At 31.0% G+C, this 12,810-nt stretch overlaps 1 protein-coding gene across 2 annotated transcripts; it reads left to right on the top strand.

The window, feature by feature from the left end:
• The first annotated feature begins 7,252 nt into the window (after positions 1–7,252).
• LOC129306606 (uncharacterized) lies at positions 7,253–9,423 on the top strand. 2 transcript variants are annotated; one of them, XM_054947281.1, is made up of 3 exons: positions 7,253–7,402; positions 7,937–8,759; positions 9,082–9,423. In XM_054947281.1, exons 2-3 carry the CDS (start codon positions 8,141–8,143, stop codon positions 9,279–9,281), a joined length of 819 nt encoding a protein of 272 aa, XP_054803256.1. In that variant the 5' UTR covers positions 7,253–7,402; positions 7,937–8,140; the 3' UTR covers positions 9,282–9,423. The 2 variants fall into 2 exon arrangements, with proteins under 2 accessions (XP_054803256.1, XP_054803255.1); XM_054947280.1 differs by having other exon boundaries at positions 7,934–8,759.
• The last annotated feature ends 3,387 nt before the right edge of the window (positions 9,424–12,810 follow it).

Below are 12,810 nucleotides of genomic sequence, written 5' to 3'. Positions count from 1 at the left end.
CCCAACTTAAAACGTTTTGGCAGAATTGGACGCCTTCCATCTCGAGAACATTTTGTATTTAAAAAAATGGAATAAGGATGTTAGCTAAAATCAACTCCTGTTTCTGCCCAAAAAATAATGAATGTTGCTTGGACAAGTTCATGAAGACGTGATAGATATTTCATATTTTTATTTTACATATTATTAAAAAATAAGATAATATAAATATTTAAACTCAATATATTTTTAATCAAACTAAAATCAATAAATTTTATATTTTAAAATGTAATTAAAAATCAAAAGTTTGAATGTAGCCATCGATAGAAAGAAAATACTCATGTCCTAATTTAATTTAATGAAAAAAAATATCTTAATTCTATGAAACAAAATTAAATAAGATAATACACATAATAAAAATTATAATAAATCATATAATTCCTAGGTTATGAAGAATGCAATTAATTTCTCATTTTCCGCACAAAATTAGAAAATTTCCTGAAAATTTCAATCATGACACGTTATTTATAAAGGTTTGGAATTAAAAGGTCGATGATGATAAGTGTTAAAGCAACAATTGGATAAAAAAAATGCATAGGAAGATCGAACTAGAAGATGCTTTAATATCACCTTGTTATATTCGTGATGACTCTCTATCTTTTTATATATTTTGAAGATTTTTATTATTTAATTTGAGAGTCATTTTGTTATTTTTAGTTAATTATCTTGTGTTTAGTGTTTGTTTTGGTATTATTTAGCTTGTTTTTAAATATTGTGTTTTGATTTATTTTAGAGTAATTTCTTTTGTTAATTTGAATCATTTTAATCCTAGGAACCCTTATAAAAGTTTGAAAGATGTGAAGGAAGGAAAATACTCCCTCCATCCCAAATTATAAGACACTTTTGAGAGAGATTTGCCATCCTAAAATATAAGACACTTTGAAAAAATTAAGGTTTTATTAAAAATACTTATTTCAATATTACCCTTTCTCCATCTATTTAATACTAATTAGGTGTAGATTTAGGGTTATTAAATGAAGGGTATTTTTGAAAGTTTACATTTTTATTTTGAAAAAAGAAGGTTGTCAAATGTATTTAATTAGAGTTATTGGTATGTAAGATTTTGTCTAAAAGTGTCCTATAATTTAGAATAAAGGGAGTATAATGATTTTAATAAAAAAAATTAAATTTTCATGATCACCCGCTACAACAATTACTACAGTGGGTTAGTATTATAAGGTAAATTCTAAACCAGATAGAAGGTCTGCTATAATAGGGTATTGTAGCGGCTTTTACATCAGAAATGCACAATATTAGTTTTTCAAATTAAAAAAATGAGAAAGCATGTGGGTTTGGGAGGAGTTTAACTTATAAAAAGTTTTCTAGACTAGGGGAGGCGATTTTGAAGGCTCTCCATTAACCTAGGAGCTCGAAGGAAGAGGATTTATCCACATTTTGTAATTTTTTCTAGTTTAATCTTGTTTTTCTCATTTTCTAATGTTTTTGGTTTTGTTCTTTCATTTTGCTGCCATGAGACTGAGTTTACTAATGCATAGTTAGATTTTTTTCATGACCTAAGCAACTATGAACTTGTTTATATATTAGATATTATTTTCTCCAACTATCTTATGACAAATGTTAGTTTTGAGTTACTTAATCTCATTTATTGTGACTTACTTGATGATTGGCCTTCGCTAAGTTGAGATTTAGGGGTTTAAGGTTTATCTTGAAAAAGAAAATCTTAGATGGACTTTGAAATTAGGTAATATGAAATTAGAATTTATTTTAATTTGTCATTAGGATAGGAACATACCTCTTAGACTTATATAATCATATTAGAGTGTTATTGAATTTTTAATGTCTCTTGGATAATTGTGTTAACATTTACATTCTTATTTAAGAGAGGGTTGTGATTGATTTAAGGAGATAATTTCAACTAATCAGACTTTAGATTAATCGATCAAAATTAATTTGAGGTGATTAAGAGGAAATAAATTATAAAAAGTAAAGAAGAGAGTGGGAGCTTAGAACATCTCTTTTATGAAATTGTTGTTTGGTGGAATTATTTGCTTTTGAATCTTAATTATTAATATTTTTTTTCTAGTTTATAAACTCTCATGTGTGATTCGCTTGGTTTGAATGAAATTGAAAACTTGATGCCTATTTGCCATTTTGTTTAATTCTTTGTGGGATTAACTTTGATGCATTACTATATTACATGTTGACTCATACACTTTCGTTGAGATAATTTTTGTGCATTAATTTGCAAGATTTTCATAGCTCACCAAAGTTTAAGTCGCATCACATAAAAGGTCGTTAATTTCTCAAGCCACATAGTTCTTCAGAGCCATAGTATTTTAAGATATAAGGCCTTGTTTTACATGACATTGAAAGGTTGGGAATGGGATTAGGATTGAGTTAGCCTACTTATATAATGTTTGGTATAATGGATTAGTTGTTACTTGGAATTGATGAAATCCATGTAGGTAGGATTGGAGAAACCTAAGGCGGAGGTGTTACTAAAAATTTAATTCTGGGATTAAAACTTTCTAGACCAAAATGCCCTTCCTTTTCATTAAGTCTTCACCAAGAACATGCCTTTATCTCTTCCCTCTTTGGTCACCTACTACTCCCTCTCCAATCCAGTGCATGGTGGTTGGATGCTTATCAAAGGTGGCGAGCAATGGTATTCTCCAATTTGGATGCTTAAACACACAACAGGATGATGTTCAGCAGTGAGCAACTGTGTTCTTCAATCTAGACGCAAGGATGCATAACACGATGATGTTGAGCGGCTAGCAATGACGTTCTCTAATCAATCTTCTCTATTGATGCATTCTCCATACATGATTAAACCCTTTTTTTTTTACCATGAAGAGTCATCAAATTCCTTTAACGCTGTCATTTGTCTTCTCCATTACAAATCTAAAACCAGCTAAAGGATGAAGGAGAGTTTTTTCCCCTAAAAGATGCTCCATCGTAGATCTAAAACTAGCTAAGGGATGAATAAGAGTTTTTTTTTTTCAATAAGAGGCTCTATCACAGATCCAAAGCTAAAGGAGGAAAGATAGTTTTTTTTTTCCAACAAGGGTATTATAGTCCTTTTAATTATAATTATATATATATATATATATTAAATAAAAATTATTTAAGCATTCCCACCTTATGCTAAACATGATTTGTAAAACTTATTCCTACTTCCAATCTCATTCTCAGTCCCATTCCCAATCTTTTAAAACCCATGCTTTGTACTAAACAAGGCCTAAGTTCCCTTTTGCCTTTATGTCTATGTGTTTTGCATCAGTCTGGCATTGCAATATTCAAGTTTCCTTACCCGCTCATAAAATTAGACTCAGGCCATCCATTTTCCAAAGCCTAATATCACGGCCTTGGAACTTCCCTTTCCTTAAACCGGTATTAACCTTAGCTTGATTAGTTTTTTGATCTTTGTTAAGTTAACTAAACCCTTAAGAATGTAGGTAAATAGGCTAGAAACCTTGTAACACATGAGAGAGTGGAGAATTTGAATGAGAAAACTTGAGAGCTTTATTACTTTACTAGATAGCTAGTTACAAATAAGGGACGTCAGGGTATTTATAGACTCCACCTTTATACTAGAACTTTTCCACCTCCTTAATAGATAGTGGAGATCAATCTAATTCTATAGTGTATATTCATTCCTCAGAATATTTTGCATAAATATCTACAAGAAATATCTAAATATTTACAAAATATTTCTAAAGACTAACTCTAAGATATATGCAAAACATTCTATAACTTCGTAGAATATCACAGAATATTTTAGGCATATCCATATTCCTTCATAAATTTTTAGAATCTTCTAGATCTTTCTAAACTTCTCTATATATTTATATATTATTCCAAATGCTTCTAGAACATCCCAAAATATACTAAATTCTTCTCAATCATCTTAGAATTCTCTGCATCATTTTAGAGGTTGTCAAAAACTCTTCAACCTTATAGGTTTTCCTCTCTATAAATTAGGGTTGTGACATTCTCCCCTACCTACTAGTGGCACCCTTATCACTAACTCTATTCATATACTAAGGATTCCTTTTGTAAAGATCATTCTTCGTTTTAGTTGCCTTATGATCCACCTCCCCATAAGATGAGATCATTTCTTGTTCTTTTGGCATGTTATCTTCATTTAGTAATCACATTGTTGATAATTGGTAAAACTATCCCTTAAAGTGAGTACCGTGCAAGTAACTTGTCCCTCAACCTTGTGCATGAAGTCCAAACCAATAACCACCTAGTTGTGTGGCTGTGATGGCATCCATATCCTTTGCTTTTAAGGATTTCATGGCCTCCTTACATTGATCCTCAAAGTTTTGAAGGGCATTCATACTACTCTTTATCCCTTTAAGTTTTTTAAGAGTGTGGTCCTCTAGTATACTTATATCACTCTCAACCTTCTTAACCATACCAACCATTTCTTCCATGGTTTTTTTCTTTAAGGCATTGATATTAACTAATAAAATAGCAAGGTTCTCAAAGTGTACCTTATTAGTCCTTCTTGCCTTCTTACCACAGTGGTGCAATGATTGAGATTTCCTTCCCCTCTCTTCTACATGAGTATAAGTCTTCTTGGTTATACCTGACATCCTTGCTTATGAGTATGAATCTAAATCATAGTTTGTAACATCCTAGATTTTAATTCTTGGTTTAGATAAATTAAACAAGGTTAAATAAGTAAAGCTTAGTGTTAATTAGTTTAAGGGTAGTTTGGAATGGTTAATGGATTTATTGACTGTTTTTTAATAGCCAATGGATTGAATTTGGTGGTGTTTTGGGCCACTTAGGCCCAAATTGATATTAAATTCGGGTTGGCCATTTTATGCCATTCGTTATAACAAACAAACAAAATTTAAAATAAAAAACTCACGAACATAAGTTGTAGAACAAGAGAGAAAGAAAGAAAGGGAGTGATAGAGAGAGCAAATGCTCTGTTAGGGCATAAAGGTACTAGCATTTAGAAGGGATTAAGAGGTGAGCCTATTCTACCATTCCTCTCCCTCTTTACTAGAGTGAAATTTTCAAACCTAGGATAATAGGTTCGGATCTATTAGTTTAAATAGAATTAATGAGAGTTGTTTAAATGTTTTACACCTAGTTTAGAAGTTTATACAAAGTGTTGAGCTTAAGCCATCCATTTTAGATGATAGCTTACTCTTAAACTCCAACTAGTGAAGTTGGTAACAAGGTTTTGTGACATCCTTTCATTGAAGATGGGAAAATTCATGATCCAAGAATGAGGGTAGAGCCTTGGTCGAGTTGAAGAGCTTAAACTATCCTAGTCTTATAGGTTTAGCATAGAGTGCTGTGGCGTATAGCATAGAGTGTCGTAGCGCACATCTACTTCTTGCATTGAAGTGTCATTTTTCAATTTAAATGCAAATTTTTAATATAATTTGGTATCTCATGCTTTTGCAAACATTTTACTTTGATTTTTGTTTATAAAAGTTATATTATAGTAGTTTTAAAGATTGGGATTCCATTTCTAGTGATTTTAACTTTCATCTCTTTAGGTTAATCCTTTAATTATTGTTAGAGTTTTGGTTATTGTGTCTTTATTGCATGCAAAGCGTTCAACTTTGCTTGTGAAAATTTTGGTTTCAAAACTTGTTTCTTTCAATATAAATCATCCTCATTATATTTTAATGGCGTGTGTGGTGTGTAAGTAGCGATTGAGATTTAAACATTTCATTATATTTATAAAGATATTAGTCTTTTTTAAATGTCATAAGTGTCATTCTTGATTTGTAAGCAATCTTTTAATTTTCCAATAATTGGTGTTATCATGTTTTTTCCCTTTTATTTTGTATTTTTATTTTATTTGAGTTAATATAAATTTGAATCCAATATGATTTATTTTTTTTAACAATGTGAATTTTATTTAATAGTACAACCTAATGAATATAATGTAAAAATAAAATTTTTGTTAAATTTTTTATTTGTAGGTAACACAATACTTGATTGTTATAATTTTATTAAATTTTATTTTTAACTTTTGTAATTTTTTTATTTTTTTCAATCTCTATAATAGGAACTAAAAACATTAAAATTATAAAAACCTAAATAATAAATGTTACTCAACTGTTTTGAAACTATAGGGATTTGATTAGTAAAAAGTATACAATATTTTCTTTATTTTTCTATAATTATTTTGATTGGATATTTGTAAAATATCAAATATTTAATATATTTATACATGATATAAAAATTTACAAATAATATATATTGTATATATATACTTTTAAATTATTATCTTCAATATACACACACACACATATATATGTATATTGTGCAAACATAAAATTTTGTGTTAAAATATTATTTACATTACTTTAGTTAATTTAAAGTAGTGAAAGGTTAAAATTCATTTTAATTATTTAAAAAAAATTAAAGCAATGGATATGATAAATAGAATAACGATCTAAAATGAAAATAAATTTTAATTATATATTTATATATTCAAAAAATTACATAAAATTTGAAATGTTTTTTTCTTTTTAAAAAAATGAAAATAAAATTTTTTGAAATATATAAATAATAATTTCATCTCTCAAAATATTATAATTCTCTAGAAGTTCTTAGGAGCTTTTCTATCATTAATAAATTTATATAAATTATTAAATTATTTTTATTAAAAATAAATAATTTATAATTTTTTTTATATTCATAACTTTTTTTTTAAATTTATAATAATACAACAGCAAATCATAATTTCACGTGTTAAATTCTTTATTTATTATTGTATTATCGTGAATATAAAAAGAAAAATTATAAATATAAGAAAAAAAATTGTGAATCATTTATTTTTAATAAAAATAATTTAATAATTTATATTAACTCATTAATAATGAAATTGTTTTTAGTAACTTCAAGAAAATTATAACATTTTGAGAAATTAAATTATTCCCTCTATCCTAAAATATAAGGCACTTTTAAAAAATTTTTTTATTTAAAATATAAAAAATTTAAATAAATTAAAGTTTTATTAATGCGTTAATTTTAATATTATTTTTTTTAATTAATTTTTATCTTTTTTTTAACATATTAAATGATGAGTATTTTTAAAAATTTATATTTTTATTTTAAAAAAATAAAATTATTAAATATATTTAATAAAATTTATTAATATATAAAATTTTATTTAAAAATATTTATAATTTGAAATGAAAGAAATATCATTTATATATTTAAAGGAGTTTTATTGTCAATTTTTTCTTTTAAATCCTGTTTAACGACAAAACGCAATCTCCTGGGGAGCTGATCCCTTCGTCGACCAACAAGCATTCCACACTCCGTTGGACGCCGTCCACCGTTGTCAGCCCTGCGTGGTTGTTCTTGGGCAAGAAGTGAAGAGGTTTCTAACCGTAGGGTTTTCTACTCCCAAAATCTGGTGAGATTGGTTTTTTCAATCTGGTTCTGAATCTATATTTGAATTTTGTTCCCCGCGTCATCTGTTCCCTGCGTGGTTGTTCTTGCTTTGTTTTGTCTTTTTCGTTTTAATTTGGCTTTGAACCTGGTCGTGTAATCGTTTGAATATTGACGCTTTTGAATTTGGGAATATTTACAGACTGAGTTTATTTATTTATTTTGTACTTGCTTTTGCTGGAATGGTGTGTAATTGGCTGTTATCCTCCTGCCCTCTTCATTTTGATTACTAGCGACTTGTGTGATTTGGATTATTGTTTTGCAATGCTGGACTTCTTGTGTATTGGCATTCTGTTTATTGCTCTTTTTATATTATCATCAGTTTAGAAAATTCTCAAGGTATTTGTGATGTGTGATCTCGTAAATGACTTGGCTCGAGTTGTGTCAAAGTACCGGGAACAAAACTAAAAGGGTATTATATCAGTTATGCATATTTCGAACGCTTAAAATCGTTTGTTGTTGGTAATTCAAGTTTTCTGACGATTGGTTTTCTCAGTAGGGATGCTAATCAGTAATCAATCTGTAAGCGATTTCTAAGAGGCGGATTTGAGGAGTTCTTTGCAACGTACTGCTTAAAGATTGGCCCAGCCATTTTTTAATCTCTTCTTACTCCGTCCTTCTATTTTCAATAAGTTTCTGGTATTGCTCATCTTGAAAAGGCAACAGTCAATAGCACCACAGCTGGAAAAGAAGTCGTTCCTCCATGAGTTCTGTTTCTCTGGGCTCCTTCCACCTTATCTCACCTCCAATATTCAAGTCCCACCCACGCCTTCAAATAAAACGTCAGCATATTAACCGTCACAGTTTCAATGGTCTCAATATGTCTTCTACTTCTCTTGCATCTTCATTCAGTAAGCTGATTTTGCTTCATGCCACTGGCTCAAATTTTGATGCTTCAATTTCTTTTCCTGAGGGAGCTGTATCTGTTATTAACTTTGAAGAACTCGTGGAGAAGGATTGGTCATTACTTGAGTCTGATAAATCCAGTCCTGAGGAGGAATTCAATCGTAATATTGACCGCATTATTTCTGCTGGAAAGATTGAAGAAACTTCAAGGGTTTTGGTTTCAATTAGTTCTGAGGGGTTTGTGGATCGCTTGGTAGATTCATCTCCATGCAAATTTCTGCTTGTTGTCCATGATTCACTTTTGATGTTAGCTGGTATTAAAGAGAAATATGACCTGGTTAAGTGTTGGCAAGGAGAAATTATATATGTTCCAGAGAAATGGGCTCCCTTTGATGTTGTGTTTCTTTATTTCCTGCCTGCTCTGCCCTTCAAACTTGACGAGATTCTGGGTTCTCTTACTAAAAAATGCTCACCAGGTTAGTTATCCATGACTGTTTAGATATGTAAGGTTTTCCTCTTCATTTTTTTTTATCTCTACATTTTTGTTGCAAAGTTGTACGGCTGTAATTAGTAAACCAAATACAGCTGCTTCATTTATTTACACTCTCATGAGCTTGCACAAGTATGAATTGAGCCGCTGTTGTATTTCATCGATCTTAAATCTGAGATAAACACGTAGTTTTGGCGGGAGGGGGTTGGTGCACTGTGTTTATGTTAGTTTATTATTGTGGGAGATCGCTTTTGTTAATTTATCTTACTTTGCTGTCAAGTTGGTTCACTGACTTGTGACTTCTTTAGGTGGAAGGGTGGTTATCAGCCATCCTCAAGGGAGAGAAGTACTAAAAAAGCAACGGCAAGAGCACCCAGAAGTAGTAGTTTCTGACCTGCCTGATAAAACAACTTTACAGAGAGTTGCAGTTGCTCATTGGTATAATGTGACTGAATTCGTAGATGAACCTGGCCTTTATTTGGCAGTTTTGAGCAGGTCGGCGGCTTAAAAAACTGCAGTGGATATTTACTTAAAAGTTTATTACCGGTTCATTTTGCAACATTTCACTTAGCCTTGATTGGGCCTGTCATGGTTTTTGGCTTTTAATGTTACCCTGTATATCTAATGCAAAATGTTCACTAAGGATTCAATTTTCGTGTTTGCATGTTAGGCTCTATTTATATTTGAAAATCTATCTGGTTCTAGTACATTAAGAAGTTTCTATCTGGTCTTAACTTTTGGGGAGGAGTGATGCTTCCCACGAGCTCGATTTTATCATTGAATCTGATACTTGGGTAGGGCTTTTGCGTTCAGGATTTTTGCTAGTGTCATTAATTCCTTCACTTGAGCTGGATTTTTTCCGACAAAAAAAAAGAAAAAGAAAATAGTGCATGAGGTTATTAACTTGATGAAATATCTGTTCCTATTTGTGACTTTGAATCTTTGATTATGGAACAAGGTTCGGGTCAGTAGTGTTTGGTGGAACATCTGCCATGATTTGCATGTTATTATCAGTCCTCTAAAGCATCGTATTCAGGGGTTAGATTTAGTTTTGTCTGAGCTACATCATGTTAGTCTCATTTTATCGTTCAAATTTGAGCTTGTATGAATCCTAAAGCTCAGCGGCAAAGTTTGTTATTCTGTCAGTTAATTACTATTGTATTTATTCCTTTTAGTCATTTTCATAAGCATTTATTAACGATTTTATGTAAATTCACTTAGTTAAAAATTAGTTATTTCTTGTAAAAATTTTAAAATTATTTTCAGTAAAAATAATTAGTTAAGGGAGTTAATTTAATTAGTCGAGAAATTTTAACATTAGTTAGGGATAGTAGTTTTCAAAAAATAACGCTTTAAACAAAGTATATTATATTAATAAATATGCTGGAAGTTTTTATAATAAGGAACAAAAGAAGTTATGTTCTCACTGGCGCCTCTTTGGTCAGGTTAATATTGTTCAGTCTTTGGGGTTTTTTTTTTTTTTTAATACAAGATCACATAAAACCCATGCAGAAGAGGAATATAAATCAAGTCATGTTAGATTCCGCAAGGGATCTGCATCATAGGGGTGGATGATCAGAAATGAAAAGATCTAAATTTTCTTAAAAAGTTTGGTGAGCAAGAAAATCAGCACATTTGTTTGCTTTCTTGAATGTGTGGTTGAATCTAATGGTCTAATCTTTCATGATAAAATCTTTGATTTTATTGATGATTATCAGAGAGATTATGCTAAATAAGAGAAAGAGCTTTCATTGAATCAGAATATATATTAATATTAGAGAATTGCACATTTCAACAAAGTTGAAGACCTTTTAAAATGGCCAAGGGTTCTTTCATTGTACTGGATTGGTAGTCAAAATATTTGAAAAATCTCTTAACTCAATTACTTTTATCGTCATGCATGATTTCACTACAAGTTGCAACTTTATTGGAGCTACAGCTCCATCAATGTCAAGACAGATCCATCCTGGATCTAGAGGTCTCCAACGTGCCTCTAACCTCTTGCCATCATGATTAAAAGTGTTAACTCTTGATTAGAGCCTCATGTCATTGACAACTTGATGGGTACTAGAGAAAACAATGTTAATGTATTGGTTGAAACCTCTAAGTAGATCTTTGTACAACGTGTCTTCCAAATGTTCCAACACACTTGAGTGAAAATCATCTACCAAGGGATCTTTCGTGTGTCTAAGTTGCTGGCCTTGACTTTCACATTCTAAGTTATCCAACCCTACATAAGAAGGGAAAAGAAAGTATTAAGTTTTGAAGGTTTTACAAGTTTAACTTAAATATTGCACACTTCTTTGCAATCTCTTAAAATATGAATAGAAGAATTAGGAGAGTTACATCTAAAAATATAAGTTCGTTAAAAAAGAGTACTCCCTTCAAGATAAATAAGATTGATTTGGAGTTTGTTCTAAACAACTTTTCAAAAAAAATATTTAATTTTTTTCATAAGTGGTCCACTTTCAAATCCTAGACCAAACACTTGATTTGTGTTCGTTTTTTATCGTGTTCTTTAGTTATGAATTTGATCTTTCTTTTGTTCTTAATTGTGGTGTCTGGTTATTCAATGGTTTTTTTGTCTCTATTTCTCATTGGCTTGAGGATTTTAACTTTTCCACTCCTTCTTTCTCTTCCTTTTGCGTTTGGGTTAAAGTTTTTGGTCCTCCTCTGTCTGTCTTTCCATTCTGAGTCTGTTGCCACTTTCATAGGTAACAAGTTATGCGTCTTTGTTTCCTTTGATTATTCAAGTCTCCGTTCTAGTATTGGTCATAAATTCTGTGTCTGTCTTTGATTTTTTTCTCTCTTCCATCTCATCTAACCCTGTTTTTTTTTTTTTCAGAAAGAAAACCTATAAGTCATGTTTGCTTACTAGAATATAATAAAATAAAATGGATTAAAAAAATAAAAAAAATAAATTAAATCATACTTCCTCTTATAATAAGCATAATAAAATTCAATAATATATATTACAAATGTAAAAATTATCACACCTTCTAAAAATTTTATAAATAATATTTTCAATTCTATAAACTAAATTACCTTCTTTTATAAATATACTCCTGTATTCTTTTTAATTATTTTATTTTTATTTTTAGTTTTTCAATCCATTCCACTTATTCTAATAAGTAGATGGGACGATTGTGATTTCTTTGTTCCTTGAGAATATTGGCCGCCTTTGTTCATCCTGCTTGCATGTTGGCCACTGTTTCTCACGATGTACGTCGTCTCATTTTTGGAAGGACATTCGGGTTACCTTTTTCGGATCGGGTCTCTCCAGGATCGGGTTATAAATTGGACTTGGTTTCGGGTGTTCTTTTGCAGCCTTCAGATGCTTCTCATCAATTTTTCAATTCATCAGAAACAGAGCTATGTGGCAGCTTGCATGATTTTACTGGTGTGTCTAATTCTTATTCTACTACAAAGAAACGGAAGGCCTTAGAAGTTAACTTCCTAAGTGAGGGAGAGTTTGCTCTTCCTTTTAAACGTCTTAAAGAGTATAATCATGATTCTCTGCTTCTCATTTAATCACAAGTCATCTGCCATAGTTACTATACTCCACCTGGCTCAGAGTTCATTTCAAGTTTTGGATGAGGTGTCAATCTTCTAAGGGCACTCGTCCCTGTTCACGCTTATGGCTTAGGAATTTCTCCTGGTCTAGTCTTCCTCATGGCTCAGAGTTTATTTGCTTACTGTCTCGGAACTTTCGCATAGAGAATGGATGGTTGGGTGGCAGTGGCTCGTATTTCTCTATATAGGCGAGTTTTCCTTCAGTGTGTTTCATCATGTGCTCAGTTCCTCTCTTCCCTACTCTCATGGCTGCACCTACAGAATCACGTCACTCTGAAGCCTTTAACAAGCATGCTTTTAACCAATTCTTGCACAGCTGGCGTTCCTCAGGCTTTCATTGGCTTCGTGTGCTTGGAGGAGACCCATTCATAATACTTGAACACAATGTCAGAGAGCATTCATTTCGATTTATTACGATAGAATGCTCTAATGTGGGTCTTGGTTCTATGGCTCGGATGGAGCCT

This window comes from Prosopis cineraria, unplaced genomic scaffold (genome assembly GCF_029017545.1).
Source record: "Prosopis cineraria cultivar Desert tree isolate PC_DT_omini unplaced genomic scaffold, ASM2901754v1 PC3, whole genome shotgun sequence".
NCBI lineage: Eukaryota > Viridiplantae > Streptophyta > Magnoliopsida > Fabales > Fabaceae > Prosopis > Prosopis cineraria.
Note: the sequence above shows the minus strand (reverse complement) of the source record. Positions and strands in the feature narration are given on the sequence as shown.

Bases quoted from the DNA above. Each gene is read 5' to 3' on its own strand.
- LOC129306606 (XM_054947281.1), top strand. From the start codon at position 8,141: ATGAGTTCTGTTTCTCTGGGCTCCTTCCACCTTATCTCACCTCCAATA. The intron at 8,760-9,081 runs GTTAGTTATCCA...TGACTTCTTTAG, and splicing joins TACTAAAAAATGCTCACCAG to GTGGAAGGGTGGTTATCAGC.